Source organism: Heterocephalus glaber, unplaced genomic scaffold (assembly GCF_053883595.1).
Source record: "Heterocephalus glaber isolate CG9 unplaced genomic scaffold, H.glaber_assembly_v1.0 deba00000738, whole genome shotgun sequence".
Lineage (NCBI taxonomy): Eukaryota > Metazoa > Chordata > Mammalia > Rodentia > Bathyergidae > Heterocephalus > Heterocephalus glaber.
The window spans coordinates 16,938,881-16,955,248 of NW_028258161.1; the positions used below are offsets into that span (position 1 = coordinate 16,938,881).

Sequence of the window (16,368 nt, forward strand, 5' to 3'; positions counted from 1 at the left end):
ATCGCAAAAGTATACATTATGGCAATTTTTTCATTTCTGAAAATAAAACACGTATCATTCATTGCATGGTCTTTAGTTAAGAGTCTAAGTTTTGTGTTTACTTCTTCCACAGGGATGTATACACTTCCTAGCGTATATAATATTTACAGTTTTTCCCACTAAATTATATGAAGAAAAATTATATATTTCCACATAGATCCCCTAATGTTTAGTCACTTTAATGTACCATTTTAACATCTAATTCATTGTTAGACACCTTTTCACAGTATTTTTCAAAAATGATGAATGTAACCGTATTGTATACCTAAAATGTACCAATAAACTAAATGGAAAAAAATGATTTTTCCATGTGGATATTAAATGGTACTTAGGATATACTATTCCTTTCTTCAATTTTTTATTACTATAATTCCCTGGAATGGGATTACTGGGTCAGGATGCATGAATCACAATATATTATATTATTATTTTTGATAACACAGTTACCTTTTTTCCCATTACCGGGGATTGAACCCAGGACCTTTGCACTGAGCCACATCACCAGCCCATTTTTGTTTTTTATTCTGAGACGTAGTCTGTCTTCAGTCGCTAGGCTGCCCAGGCTGGGCTTGAACTTGAAATCCTGCCTCAGCCTCCCAGAGTGCTAGGGTTACAGGCCTGTACCACCACACCCAGCTACCTTTACCTTTTCAAACTGTGCATATAGAACACACTGTTAGACTGGTCTGCATAATTTGGGCCATTTTTATGAACCTTGATGTTATGGTGCCCATGGGAACTATTGAAATACGTTGATGGTTCACTAAGAATCCCTAGCCTACTGGTGTAGACTTAAGGACTCATTTGCACACTGTGGCTATTTGTCCTCTTCTGTTGCTTTCAGCAGGGGTTTCCTCTTGGTCTGGTTTTCTGATTTCATCTATTGCTTTGTTTTACGCAAATCCTTGTGGGTGGGTCCTCACAGTACTGGTGGCAGTTTCACAGTTGTTCTGCAAAGCATGAAATGCATTGGGCTCCCCAGAAACAGTGGCCTCTCCTACTTCAGTACCCTCTGTCTCAACCCCTACCTCAGTACCCTCTGCTTCAACTGTGTCTACCTCAACACCCTCTCCTTTAATACCCTCTACCTTAATATCCCCAGCCTCAGTACCTTATACCTGAAGACCGTCTACCTCGGTATCCTTTACCCTAGTGCCCTCTACCGCAACACTCTCTACTTCAATACCTTCACCTCAATACCCTCCAAGAGGCAGACAGCCCTAATTGCCAGAGTTTAACCTCTAGATGAGGAAGGTGTTACTCTAGCAATTTTATCATGGTGGAATGTATACAAAAGTAATGTGAGGCTACAGCTATATAATTTCATATTATTCTCTTTATGATTTATCATTATTTTTATTATTTTTCTCAAATGATGCATCAGTGGACTTACGTCTTGTCAGAATTCCAGTCTTTTAACTCATAATGGAAACAAATCCACTGGAAGCACATAAACCCACTCTTGTCCCAGGGAATCCAGATTCGGTTAACATGAGAAATGCTGCCTGGCAAAATCAACAGTTCTTTGTGTTGTGTCTTCCTCTTATTTTTGTGGGGTTTTTAAACCTTTGTTTTGCTGGAAAACATCTTAACCAACTTTATTCATATCTGAAATGTTATCGTTCGGTTCTCATCCACCCTCTTTTCCTCAAAATAAGACCTCGTTGCCCTCATTGTTCTGTTGCTTGCTGGCTGCTCTGTAGGCAGGTAAGGCAAGGAGAGATTGGGACTGGCATTTTTGACCTCCAGTTTTCAAGGCTGGTAATTTTCCAGCTGGGTCTTGCTTTTTGGAGAAATGTGGTACATGAGACAGTTTGTAGGACCTAGATTTCTAAGTTGCAAATCATTTTGGTTCCTGGATATTAAAGATGTGTATTTCCTAGCATCCACTGTTACTAGGCTGATTATCAGTTTTAGGTAAATAATCTCTCTTTTTTAATACCTGGAACTTCAGAAGGTCTTTTCTTCATTCTTGGTGTTCTGAAAATTGTCCAGAGTTCTTTAGACACACAGTGCATGTTTACTCTTAAGTCAGCACTTTTCACATTTCACAGTACAATTGAACTTTGCACTTTAGCATATTTTCAGTATTTTTGGTATTTTTCTCCCAAATATTTTTATTGTATTGCTATATTCTTAAACTTTAAAAAATGCCTCCCTATTCATTGAGTCACCTACTCCTCCTTTTTCTGTGTGTCTGGTATACTTTTCCTCTGCATCTTTGAGCTCTCCTCTGATCATTTCCTTCCACAAGGACAAAAGATGATGGAACTGTTCTCCTTACTGCTTCTGCTGCTTGAAGTCCATCTGTTCCCCTAACACTTCAAGCACTGCAAATCCTCTAGCTCCTTTGAGGCTCATACCACTAAGATATGTCACCTATTCCCACTTCTTGTCACTGTCATTTATAAGTTTCATAGTCATTTCCACACACAGAAGACTACCGGCTACTTCATCTCAACTCTCACTGTTGTCCTTGACAACTTCAGCATCTCATGGATGGCCCATATTACCATGAGTTCTCTGGCTTCAGGCTGCCTTATCTCCAGTATGGAAAACATAGGAATTAAAAGTTTCACTATTAATGTTTTTTTCTGTTGTAGAAAGAGCTTTTATAATCATACTAAGAAAGTGTCTTTCTACTCTTTGTTAACATTAAAATTTTTTTTAAAAACAAAGCCAATTATATTTTATTAAATGTTTTTGACATATGGTAACAAGATGATCTTATGGTTGTTGATATTTCCTGAGGACCATTGCTGATGCAACGAATTATGTTAATTGATATCCTGTAATGGTAAATCTTGGCTGCCTGCTTGGCTGGATTAGGAGAAAACAAGAAAGACAACTGAATTGTGAGGACACAAATCTTCTCAGTGTATTAATGCATTGGTGAATTCAGAGCTAAATGTATTAAGAAGTGGGGCCTAATTGAAGGAAGTAGGTCACTGGGGGCATGGCTTTGAAGGTTATAACTGTTGTTATCAGTCTCAGACCTGTTTCTTCTCACTTGGCTTCCTGGCTGCTGTGCAGTGAGCAGCTGTCCTCCATCATATCCTTCTGCCATATTGCTTCTGCCTTGGAATCAGCCAGACATAGACTGAAACCTCTGAAACTGTGAGCCAAAATATACCTTTCTTCTTTTTAAGTTGTTTACATCAGTTTTTGTCCCAGCAATAGAAAACTAGCATGTGTCCTGATGTCTGAATACTCTGTGTTTGTAAAGTGGTCATACTCATCCATCTTAGGACAAGTAGTTAATAGGCTTTGTTTTCTAAATTATTCCAAACTTCTCTTGTTCATCTTCCATGTCCCACCCACTGTGGCAGGCTCCTCCACTAAGAATATGCCTTGTGGGCCCCCATGGATCTGGCAAAACTGTGTGTGGAAGACAGCTGGCAGAAAATTTTGGTATTTTTCACATTCAGTTTGAAGAAGTTCTTCAGGAAAAACTGCTTCTCAAAACTGGAAAGAAATTTGGACCTGAATTTGAGGAGGATTCAGAGGAGGAACAAGCTGCAAAACAAGAACTTGAAGAACTTGCGGTTCAGGCCAATATTAAACTTAAGGGAGAAAATACTAAGAAGAAGGTAATCCTATTAATCTCTTTGCAGATAGTTATACTTATTGGGGTTACTTTTGGGAAGTAATATAAAATTCCTAAGAAGGGTGAAAAAATTAGCCCATAAAAGTCGTTCAAAGGCTTAGGGGTGTGGCTCAGTAGCAGAGCACTTGCCTACACGTGCAGTACTCTGGATTTGATCACTAACACCGCACAAAAAATTCATTTAAAAGTCACCATTCCCAATACAGATCATACTGCTTATCGAGAACATGAAATCCTGAGGTTTACTTGACTCAGTAAAAATCAGAGACGCTTTCCTTGGCCAGTCAGCTGCGTGGGCTTATTTGATGTGTCTTGACCCTGGCTTAAGGTTATTGAGCTCTCTCTTCAATCAAGTAGCCTTACTTGATCTCTCCAGTGCAGTGGAGGTCTCAAAATGCTAATATCTAACGATACCTAAGAGGAGAGTTTGTGTATATCCTTTAGATGGCTTCCGTCTGGGCTTGTAAAAGGAACATTTTTAATTATAATTCATTTTTAAACGATTTCTGAGGTAGCTAGACTATTTTCTTCTCAAATGAGCTACCATATATGGACCATATATGGGTGCAATTATGTTGTATCTAGCAGGTAATGTGGCACATTTTTAAACATATTCTTTAAATATTTTCCATCCACATTTACTAGAGTCAGGGAGAAGCTGTTACTCTTATATTAATCCAGAGTTATAAATTTAATGGATCAAAAGTTTTAAATGTAACAAAATATGTCCTGTTTTTGTGTGGTCAGTTTTCTTTTGTGGGTTTCTGAATCATCTAACTTCTTAGGAGGCATATTAAGGCACATTATTTTTAGAAAATAGAGTTAGATCCTACTTCCTGGTATGTAGCAGTTTGTCATACCTTATTCATTCTAAAAATTTTGGATGGCAAAAGTACCCAACAAAAATAATTTAATTCCAGTACAAACTGTTTTGGATTTTTTGTTTGTTTGTTTAACTATCCATTCAAGGGTAATTTTCAGAGAGAGAGAGAGTCAATTTGAATTAATCACCACAATATTTTCTATTTGTTATTATGATGTCACAGTCCCCTTACAGACTGTATTTCAGATAGCTACCTGGGTGACCCATCCTCTAAACAGCATGTAGTTTGGAGAGAGGATACTGTATAATTATAGAATAGGGGGCAAAAATCAGTCAAGCCTTGTAGGTGTGTGAAGTAAATTGAACAAGGTTTTGACAAACACTTATGACCCTGATGCCATTTATGAAAATTTATCATGTTATCACTATAATTCCTCTTAGCTCTAGTAGACACTGTTTGTTATTTATACTCATATTGAGTACTGGTACAAATAGAAGAGCTCAAATTTTAGAATGTTTACATGCAACTGTGTGAAAAATGAACCTAGAGGGGGAAGAGGTCTACCCTAATCAGGATGTACTGCAGTGTTATTTATTCACATGGTGACGTTTTTCTGTTTTGTTACTGTTTCTTTGCTCTTTTGAGGTAGAGTCTCACTGTGCTGCCTAGGTTGTTCTCCAGCTCCTGGCTCATGTGATTGTCCCACCTCAGCCTCTTGTGTGCTGAAACTGCAAGTTTGTGTACCCTCTCATCTGGCCAGGGTTCTAAAACTTGTTTTATTTTCTAATTTTGTCTTTAGCCTCCAGAAGTACAACTTACAGAAGAAGAAGAAACAATTAAATCAAGTCTAATAGATAACGAGCCACTGCCTCCTGAAATTCTTGAAGTAATTCTTTCGGAGTGGTGGCATAAAGAACCAATATGGTATCTTAATTTACATAGGACTATATATTTATTGATTTTTATATGCTATATTTTTAAAGATAAAAATGTAGTGCAACATAAATTTAGGAATTTTCTCCTTTGCATTCGTGTAAACTCGTGATTCACCTAAGTGACATATTAAAGACATGAGACTGGGACCCAGGAGTTAGTATGTTTGATTCCTAGGTGATTCTAATGCGCAGTTGTGGTTGAGAACTCATCTTCTAAACTGTGGACCCTAATGATGTGCTGGACTCTTGCCCCTGAGGCCTTTTAATGATTACAATGAATACTTAATAGCTGTCCACAGTGTTATCCTCTACCAAATGCCAGGAACAATTTGGACCCCAGATAGGACAAATCTCCAGTTCACCAGAGTTTAAAACTTCACCTCAATTCTTAATGAGAATCGTTTGGCTTGATAGCCAGCAGAAGTGAGTAAGATGATATTTACAGTACTGATTATATAGCACACTCATATTTACTTGTACTGGGTATTGTTCAACTATTTGAATCAAATTAATTTACTTAATCCTTAGAATAATCTTATGGGATAAAAACTTTTATTATCTCATTTTGGAAATAAAGAAGCTGAATCATAGAGAATCTAGACAACTGGCCAGTTTGAGTCCTCCTCTCTTTTACCTATTTTACCTATTTTCACTGAATTCCTAGCTGAAATGAGTAGGGACGATTATTAGCCACTAGTTTTTGAAAAAAATCTCTTGTTTAAATTAGGTGAATAGTTTAGGAAACTTAGGCAGGTCCTGCATCTGTATAACCAGGCGTTATTCTTTATTAATTTAGTTCCCAACTTCACACTACTTACTAAAAATATATATCTCGATAGATAGATATAGATATAAATATATAGAGATATGGATTGAAGAATTTAAAGAGTGAAATTGTAAAAACCTAAATAACACGGCTGAGTATTATGCAACCATTAAAATTTATTAAATGAAGAATTTGTAATATGTGAAATATTTTTATATGATGTTAAGTTAAAAAGTAGATGCAGAACTATTTATAATATGTAGAGAGATGGACACATGAGCAACCAACTGGAAAGAAATAAAAATGGCGATAACTTCTGAGATAAAAGATTGTGGATAATTTTGCCTTTTATCATATTTTCCTCCATTTTTCAACTTTTCCACTGTGAGACTTATTGCTTTGTAATCAGGGGGAAAACTCAAGACATTTAAAAAAGACTATTGCATTAGTCCTGGAGAGCGATACTAAGGGCTGAACTAAGGGGTATTGCAGAAATAGCAATGTGAATGCAGACGAGAGAAGCCAGGACTTGTGAGTATGAGAATCAGGAGGAGCTGAGAGAGAATCCAAACTGCTCTTAAATTCTGCTGTGGGGACTAGTCTGAGGAAGAGCAGCTTGAAGGGTAACAGTGAGACCATTATTGACAGTATAATGTACATGTCTTTCCAGAAAGGCATTCAAATGGAGACACTAGAGGCTTTTATGAAAATTCTAAATCATAGCCAGGTATAGTGGTGCATAGCTACAGTCCCAAAACTCTGGGAGGCAGAGGCAGGAGGATCACAAGTTCATACTCAGCCTAGGCAACTTATCTGTTTATTGAGACTCTGTCTCAAAAAATAAAAAAGGTGTTCGGGTTGTATCTCAGCCCATAGGTGCTGGGTTCAATTCCCAACACTGGAAAAAAGAAAAGAGGAAAAAAAGAAGGAAGGAAGAAAGGAAGGACAGAAACTTCAAATTAAAATGAAAAACTGAAGAAAGAAAGATTTAAAGACTGGAAGTCTTAACAGAGAGGAGACAGCTGGAACACTAGGAATGAAAGTGTTCCTTCCAGGGAGATGAGACTGGAGGCATCTCTGAAAAAGAGGACACATATTATGGCCAGTCCATGGAAATTGCCTACTTATAAGAAAGGAAAATTAACATTTTATTATTTTTTATATTTTTATTTTTTTGTATTAAATTCTTTTATTGGTACATTGTAGGTATACAACACAATTACATTTCTCATTGGGAATTGTACCGTTACATAATGCATCTTGGTTCTTATTTTTTCCCCATTCCTAGCCCTCCCTTCATGCCCTCCACCCTTCCCTATTTACAAAGACTTTATTTCCATTTTTTCCATTTCTCATCATTTTTCCTTTCCTTTCTTTCCTTTCCCCTGCCTCTCCCACTACCCCTACCACTTTGGACCTTTTCTTCCTGTTTTACATTATTGATTATTCATTCTAATCATTGGTACATTTTAGGTATACAATATAATGACATTCATCATTGGAAATTTGCACCTTTACATATTCTCTCTTGGTTCTTAGAAAATTAGCATTTTAGAATCACATCTTTGAAGACTGAAACTGCCAGATGTTCATAAAAGTCCTATTAAGAAGAAAATTTATTTAAATGTAAATACCTAAACCAAATTTTAGTTAAGCAGGACAAATTCTCACTCAAAGTGGGACCAATGTTGACTCTCTCAATTAAATAAAGCCAAGTCCCCAGAGCCTGATATTTTTAAAGTACTTCCTAATGAAAATATGTTAGCATTGTAGTTATTTTCACAATGCTTAAGTTTCATTACACTTGGCAAGTTTGACAACTCCATTTGAATATCACCATCTTACATATAGGAGTTAGGATACATACAGCAATAATTGTCACTGGTTGCAAACGGACCTGGGAGGCAGGGTGTGAATTTCTAGGAAGCTTCATTAGAAGGAAACCCACCAGAGCCAAGGGGCCCATGGAGGGTGGCCAGCTAGGTGCGCTCTCATGCACAACATGAGACCTTCACTCCTCCCAAGCAGAAAACTTATTTTTTAAAAATCTGATCTTTTTACATCTTTTAGTAAGCTTCTAGTTAGTAGCAATTGTCTGTAAACTGATTGACTATAATTTTATATTATAAGCATAAACTATTATAATTTTAATCCTGTTTTATATATATTTTGGAACAGAAATACTATGTATACAACCAGAAATATTAAAAAAACTAAAACACACTGCAGTAAATTTTTAAACTATTCATTACACAGCTGATATAGAGATTTATCAAAACATTTAAAAATCTATAATATAGAGAGATGTAATAATATATAATATAGATGGACATGTCTATAACATAATATTTTAAGCAAATAAAAGTGAGTTCCGAAAATTTCCACCTAGTTCCACAGGCTTTATCCTAGATGGTTTCCCACGGTATCTGGAAGAGGCTCAGTTTATGGGCGAGCGTGGATTTTTCCCAGATGCTGCTGTTTTTATACAAGTTGATGAGCAAGATATTTCTGATCGTCTCCTTCCCTTCCAAATTGAAAAATGGAAACTGAAACAACAGAAGAAATTAGAAAGGAAAAAACTCATCAAAGCCATGAAGGCAAAAATCAAGGCAGGTATCCTATACAAATGAATGGGAATAAATCTGTTTAACATCTATTTAAATTATAGAGTGTAGTCTTCTGATTTTAATAGCACAGTATGGAAACATTTTTCTTCAATTATTGAGTTCTCATAATGAAACCTATTTGAAGCTTTTTGATAATCCACATGTATAGAATATGCCAGGCTTCCTTCTGCTAGATCCTGCCATGCAGAGGAGGGGGCAGCCTCCTCACTGCCACCCCGAGAACTCTGGGGACCCTGAGCAGCGCTGCCGCAAACTCCAGGAGCTTGTTCACAGCCTCATGCATGTGCTCGGTCCTTTCCACACCCAGGAGCTCTGTCCTACCTCATCCTTCTTGGCTCACACTGGCACTACTAATCATTCTTCTTGGCTTCGGCTCTGCCCCTGCCAGGCCAGCCTTGCAGATGATTCCAGGCTATTTTCCCAAACTCCTTTTTGATCAAGTCACCTCATTAGGGTCTGAGCTCCTCAGAGGGTCCCACACTGTCTTGCTCATTGTATTTTTCAGCAGGAACAAATGTACACCCTGTTTCTGAGCAGCCCCTACACCGCCCGTCTCCCTACCCCTCACCTGCGAGTCTCTACCCTCCCACATACACTGTGCCACGACTGAGGTAAACCCTGTAGGTTTCTGTTAACTTGCCTTCGGGTGGGGTAGTTCTGTGCAGCTTGAGCAAAAGATGAAAGCATGTAGACGGTAATGCTCAAGACAGTGCTAGCATCTGGCAGACAGGATGATTAAATAAACTTCACTGACTGCTTATTTGAATGAAGAGAGCAGAGAAGAAGCAGATTTAGAATATACACATTAAGATGAAATATTTTAAAAATTAAAACTATGTTTAAATTTCCAGTTTGTACAGTTCTGAACCAACCACCACCAAAAGCTAAGGAGAACTGATGTGTTCTCATTTACACTTTGGGCACATATCAGGATCCATTGCATTAGATCTAGAGGACCCTGGAAAAACTGAAGGACCGGATCACTCATCATGTCTGTCACTCTCTCCAGAGTACATTTGCTTGCTGGGGATTTAGCTCAGTGGTTCCGGTGCCTGCCTTGCAAGCGTAAGGTCCCAAGTTCGATCCCCGGAACCAAAAAAAAAAAAAAAAAAAGCAGAACTGCAAAGTACATTTGCTTTCCTCATATGTGTAATTGTACAAAATCTTTAGACAACTGCATTTTAATAATAGAAGATTATCAAACATTTTCAGCAAATCGTCTCCAAGTGTATCTCTGTTTCTTCATGTCTGAAATCCACTGATGTGAGGTCCACAGTGCATAATAAATTTTGAAAAGGAGTTCTAATATTTGTGGAAAGAATGACTGACCCCAAGTGCTGTTTCAGGGGAAATAACTGATTGGCCTAGAAGAACAAAGATGCAGACAACGTAATTACCACCAGCACATGCTTTCCTGGAAAGCTTCTCACCTTTGCATTGAAACGTTATTTCCACTTAAAATAGATTAATACATAGAAAGTAATTTTTATCATTTTCTATTAAAGATTTTAAATGTTTCTTTAATAGGAGGATGTGATGACTAAAAGAAGAGCCGAACTTATTTTAGAAAGAGAGAAAAAAAGGAAAGAAATGGTAAGTAAATAAAATTGGTTAAAAAAAGACAAGACACCCATTTTTCATGATCTCAACAGTAGAATAAAAAGATGCAACTAAAAATCTTAAAGGAACTACACGGATTTACATAGGATTAGTGAAATTGTGCATTGTTTCTATATTCTTTTTGATATACCACAACTACACTAACTTTATTGTATTTATAATCAGAAAAAAACATTCTTTAAAGAAAAAAACCCACTTAACACATTTAAATAATGTAATGGAAAATATAACGGTACACAGAAAGGAGCTTCTTTGAGATTTTCATCTTTGCTTTTCATGCCTCCAGCCAGGGCTGCAGGGAGTAGAATAGACAGAGCCCATAGAGTTGAGCAGGAGCTGGACTATTGATTGTCTCAGTATAAGGACTGGAATGGGGAGAGCCTGTGAACCCTCATGGACAGACATCTGCGTAGGATGCTCAATGGCTCCTTTTCTCTACCTGCTAATGTTTTTTATGGATAAACCTTGAAGATTATGGATTTTTGTTTTATTGAGACAGCAGCTAGTTCAGGTCAACCCAGGTGCTATAGCCAAGCAACTCAAGGGTGCAGAAGTCAAAGACAAGGTGAAACTGGACAAGCTGGTATAAAGAAGAACCGACATTCATATTTCTGCAATTAACCTTCAAGTGACCCTTGTGACCAAGGCAAATGATAGGGTAGCCTTTGCCTTCTGCCTTCTCCTTCTGGTTTAAGACGCCTTTGTAACATCATTTCAAGAGTGACCCTCTTATGTGTTTTATGTCTATATAAAATGCTCAGCCAAACAAAGGGAAGGAGAACAGAGGCATGTCAGTGAATATGACTTGCTACAAGTGCAACCATGCTTCATCCTGATGTGAACACACTGGGCTTTTCTACAGATGACTGATCATACAGTGCAACTGTATGTAGACAGAGTACCACAGAAGAGTGGCCAGAACCAACAAATGCCATGTCACTGCAAAGTGTCCCCCCCCCCAAAAAAAATTACAGCAAGTAGACTGTGAAAGTTATGGCACCATCTAAGAATAGGAAGCCTCTTCATTATTTACCTTGATTTTCCTTCTTTCCATGAGCAAATATTGAGTTTTGTGCCCGGGACTGATTCAGACTGTGGCAAATAAGCCATAAAGTGACAGAGATCTCTGGCCCCCTTCCGCTGCTATCTCCCATTAAACATGTCCTGAAAGCCTGTTCTGTTTAGGTTACCTTGTGACTTGCCAGGAAACCTTCAAAACCGCTTTACCACATAGAGATCAAGCACCCTGCATTAAAAGACAAGCCATTAGAGTTTAAAACAAACAAACAAACATGAACGTGAAGAACAGAAGCAATTACTGACAACCACCACCTCATCAAATTTGTCTGTACTGGGAGCATCATTCTTAGTGGCTGTGTCGCTAAGGCCGAGATGAGTTGCTAAAGCACTATTGATGAAGAGCTGATCCTGCCTGCTGCTAAGGACATTTGTCCTGAACTTTTAGAGAGGCTGTTCTTCAAAAATAACATGAGTTTCTCTTTCAGCTGGCACCTAGACGAATTGATGAAATAGCAGGGGATATTGAGGCACAATAGTTAGACAGGATTAAGGAGCCACTCTGGTACACAACCCAAGTTAATGAGTCTACTGGTGTTGACATTAAGGCAGCAGTGCTTGTTTTTGTGCGTTTCTCAGGAGGATGTGCACAAGGATATGTTATGTGCACTTTTGTTGCCAACCAACACCACAGCTGCAGAACTATTCAAGTCTTTGAATGATTACATTTCAGGAAAGTTGATTTGGTTACTTTATGTTGCTCTATGTACAGATGCAGCAATAGCCAGAATGGATGGCTTTCTGGTTTCACTACTTGGTTCAAAGAGGTCTCTTCTGAATGTGACTCTATGCACTGAATCATCCATAGAGAAGTACTTGCTAGCCAAAAAGTATCATCTGATCTTAACAGTGTTTTGCTGGATGTGATTAAAATTATCAACCATGTTTAAGTACATGTTTGTAGCTCATGTCTGTTCATGCAGCTGTGAGAGGAGATGGATGCAGGCCACACTCGTTTCATACACAGAAGTGAGATGGCTTTCTAAAGGTGCTTGAGTTACGAGAACTGCTGTAGAGCTTTCTTTTAGAAAGACAGTTGTCATCACTGGTGGCACATATCAGTGTCACATATCAGAATGGGTCGCAGAACTTGCTTCTGTGAAATACTCAGCTGCTCAGGGAACTCAGTCTGTCACCTCAGGGAAGAGTGACAGATGTGTTCAAGTTGTCAGATAAAGGGGATGAGTTCATATCCAAACTGGAATTATAGGGGCAGTGAGTGAATATTGGGATTTTTAAAATGTTTCAAACTTAGCAGAGATTTTGAAAGAGACTGAGCCAGGGCCTTCTTTTAGCTGGTGCATGATCTCCTGTGTCAGCTTTCTTTTTTTAAATTGCTTTTTATTTTTTAAATTTTATTTTATCAGTACATTTTAGGTATATGATATAACATTCATCACTGGAAATTTGCACCTTTACATAATCTCTCTTGGTTCTTATTTTTCCCCCTTCCCCTGCCCTCCCTTCAACCCCTCCATCCTTCCCTATTTACAAAGACTTTGTTTCCATCTTTTCATTTTCTCATATTAATTCCATTCCCTTCTTTCCTTTCCCCCACCCCTTCCCCTTCCCCTTCCCCTTTGCCCCTTTTCTTCCTATTTCACATTACCTGTTATACCTTTTATTCCTTATTTACACTTTCAGTTTCTCACACTAGAGAAACTATTTGGTATTTACACATGTGTCAGCTTTCAAAAGAACTTGACCATTACTTCCCCACCGCAAAAGACCCCTGAAATGAGAAGGAGTGTGTCTGTGACCCATTTGTGAATAAGCCTGGTAAATCAACTTTGTTCAACTGGAAGAGGATCAACAGCTTGAGATCAGAAATGACAATGCCCTTAAAAGAATGAGACAGAGCTGGGGATTTAGCTCAGTGGTTCCAGTGACTGCCTCGCAAGTGCAAGGTCCCAGGTTCGATCCCCGGTACCAAAAAAAAAAAAAGAGAGACAACTTCAGTATCCACGTGCCCTGGATTAAAGTCAAGAAGGAGCATCTTGAGATTTCCAAAAAAGTATTGAAAAGCCTGCTTTTCTTTCCAGTAGCCTATCATTTCTTTTCTGTACCAGGGATCAAATTCAAGACCTTGCACTTACGAGGCAGGCATGGGAACCACTGAGCTAAATCCCCAGCAATATCCTATCATTTTGAAGCAGGGTTTTCTGCAGGGACATTAACCAAAGTGTTCAGAGTAACTGGACATAAGCAACACACTTCTGATCACCCCCAGTTGGGACCATCTACTTGCAGGAAAACAAGCTCAGTCCTCTCCTCAAAGTCTTCCTTATGATGAGTTGTATAATTGTTATTATGTATGACAAAATAATAGTAATAGAAATAAAGTGCACAGTGAATGTAAAGCACTTGAATTATTCTAAAACAATTCTCCTTTCCACAGTCTGAAAAACCTTTCTCCCATGAAACCTTTCCTCAATGCCAAAGAGTTTAGGGTCCGGTGTTCTAGGGAGAAGGCAAAGTGTTTAGGCCCAAAAGTTAACATGTTGAGGACATTTCAGGATGAAGTAGCAAGCAGAAGTTTAGAGATGCACAGATTGGAGATCATGACTCTAGACATTAGAAAACAAACAGTTCTAAATAGTATCTTAAAATCCAGATTTAGCAAGCAATCTCACTCCACAGTATAAAGGATTCTGGAGATCTGACCGTCATGCATCAATATTGGGAAACCCTTCAAACTGATAAAGGTCTTTCACTTCTATTTCTTAATGCCTTCCTCTCCGTTTTCCTTTCTCATCATAAACATTCTGATACTGCCTGCAGTAGTTAGCACCTTGGTTGATACTACTGGGTTGTCTCTATATGCCTGGTTAACAGAGTAGCCAGAGACTTGGACAATCTTAGCACTGAATTCAGCATTCCCTTCTCTAGACCTCTTATCTCTGGAGTTTACCCTCTCTCTCCGATGGCCCTGATTGTGGTTTCTTCTCATAAGGAGGCTGCTTTGTGCTTGCTTCAGCCAGTGAGACAGTGCATTTTCTACTGGAATTTTAGTCATCTGAATCACTACCATTCTGCGGCAAGTGCACAAAATCAGGAAACTCATCCTTGGCCAGTTGCTTCCTTCAAATTATCATGACTCTCCAAAAGTCTGTTTTTGGTCATGATGCCAGAAAAAAGTAGCACTGTTACAGAAAATTTACAGAAAAAAGCAATCTTTTTTTCCCTAGGAAGAATTAACCCATGAGTCACTCAGATGGTCTGCTGTGAATGATTTTTAGGGTATTATCCTGCTTTTGGTTTTTTTTCCATTTAGTTTATTGGTCCATTTTAGGGATGCAAAGCGGTTACATTCATCACTGGGATCTTGTACCTGTACATGATGCACCTTGGTTCTTATTTTTCCCCATTCCTAGCCCTCTCTCCACCCCCTCCTCCCTTCCCTATTTACAAAGACTTTGTTTCCATTTTTTCCTTTTCGCATAAATTTTCTTTTCCCTTCTTTCCTTTCCCCTACCCCTCCCACTTCTCTTACTCCTTTAGACCTTTCCTTCCTGTTACACAACATTAATTATACATTTTGATCCTTATTTACACTTCTAGTTTTTCACACCAGAGAAACTATTCAGTATTTACACATGTGTGTCCTATTGATTTCACTTAAGAGTATGGCCTCAATGTGCGTCCATTTAGCTATAAATGTCTCTAGTTTCTCATACTTTATGGCTGAGTAGTACTGTATTTTATAAAAAATGCCACATCTTCTTTATCCAATCCTCAGTTGATGGGCACTTGGGCTGTTTCCAAGCTTTAGCTATTACAAACTGTATCGCTGTAAACATGGGTGCACATATATCGCTGTGGTATGATTCTTTTAATTCTTTTGGGAAGATACTCAGGAGAGGAATAGCCTGCTTTTAAAATCAGCATTGTGCTACAGCTACTATCCAAAGCCATATGATAAGAAAAAGAAATAACATATATGTTAAGAAAAAGAAATAACATATGTGTCTGAGGATATAGCTTAGTAGAGTCCTTGTCTAGTATGTATGGAGTTCTGGGTTCAACATGGAACCCAGGGTTCAGCATGGAAAACACAAAACAAAACAAAATACAACTTTTTTTGTATCAAAAAGTAAAAATAAAATTCATTATTTGCTTATAATTTCATTATTTAGTGAGTCTGAGGGTATGAATTGCAAAAAAAAAAAGAGTAAAGTCAACTCCACTAGCCATTCATGTAACAATGAACGAAGAAAATAAAGAAAAATGTCTGCAAATAATTTCTAAGGGAATTAAATAAATCATCTACAAGATGCTATGTGCTACAGATCATTAGTTAATGCTTTCCATTATTTGGTGCAAGCTCCTAACTTCCTGCTTCTTCTATCTTTACATCTCAAATTCAAGTGTGACACGTTACTTGCACACATATAGAGATCTGCAGCTGCTCTGAATTAATAAATTTAGTATTTAATTCATAAAATAATTAGCCAACCATGATGAACATATTCTTGAGGAAAATTATCAACAAGATTAAAAGGAAAAGCCAAGAAAATTTCTCAAATATAGAACAAAAATGCAAGAGATAGGAAATTGGAGATAGATGGGGTCAGTAAAGGAGAGTAAATACACAATACATATTCCAAAAATGTGTGAGAAGAAAATAAAGGAGATAATCTAAGACATTTTAGAAGTTCTCAATGTTGAAGAGAGCAGTGGGTCTTTAAACGAAAGAGCTCACGGAATGCCAAGCAGAGCAAAGGAAGAGGGATGGACATTGGACATGTCTCTATGAAATCTGAGATTGGCAAGTGTGAAGACAAGATCTCAAGTACTGATAAAAAGAAAAAAGATACCTACAAAGAAATAAGATTAAGCTAGCATTTAAATAAGATTTATGTCACATGTCTCA

General features: G+C 37.8%; 1 protein-coding gene across 8 annotated transcripts in view; it reads left to right on the forward strand.

Annotated features, from left to right (window-relative positions):
• Positions 1 to 16,368, forward strand: part of Ak9 (adenylate kinase 9) — a 137,219-nt gene that overhangs the window by 66,997 nt on the left and 53,854 nt on the right. For 7 of the 8 annotated variants that reach the window (XM_021242008.2, XM_021242005.2, XM_021242007.2 and 4 more), the window contains 4 exons: positions 3,369 to 3,629; positions 5,270 to 5,394; positions 8,561 to 8,780; positions 10,326 to 10,391. In XM_021242008.2, the coding sequence (XP_021097667.1) occupies positions 3,369 to 3,629; positions 5,270 to 5,394; positions 8,561 to 8,780; positions 10,326 to 10,391 (672 nt within the window). The remainder of the gene's footprint in view (positions 1 to 3,368; positions 3,630 to 5,269; positions 5,395 to 8,560; positions 8,781 to 10,325; positions 10,392 to 16,368) is intronic. The other variant, XM_021242006.2, reaches the window with a different exon arrangement.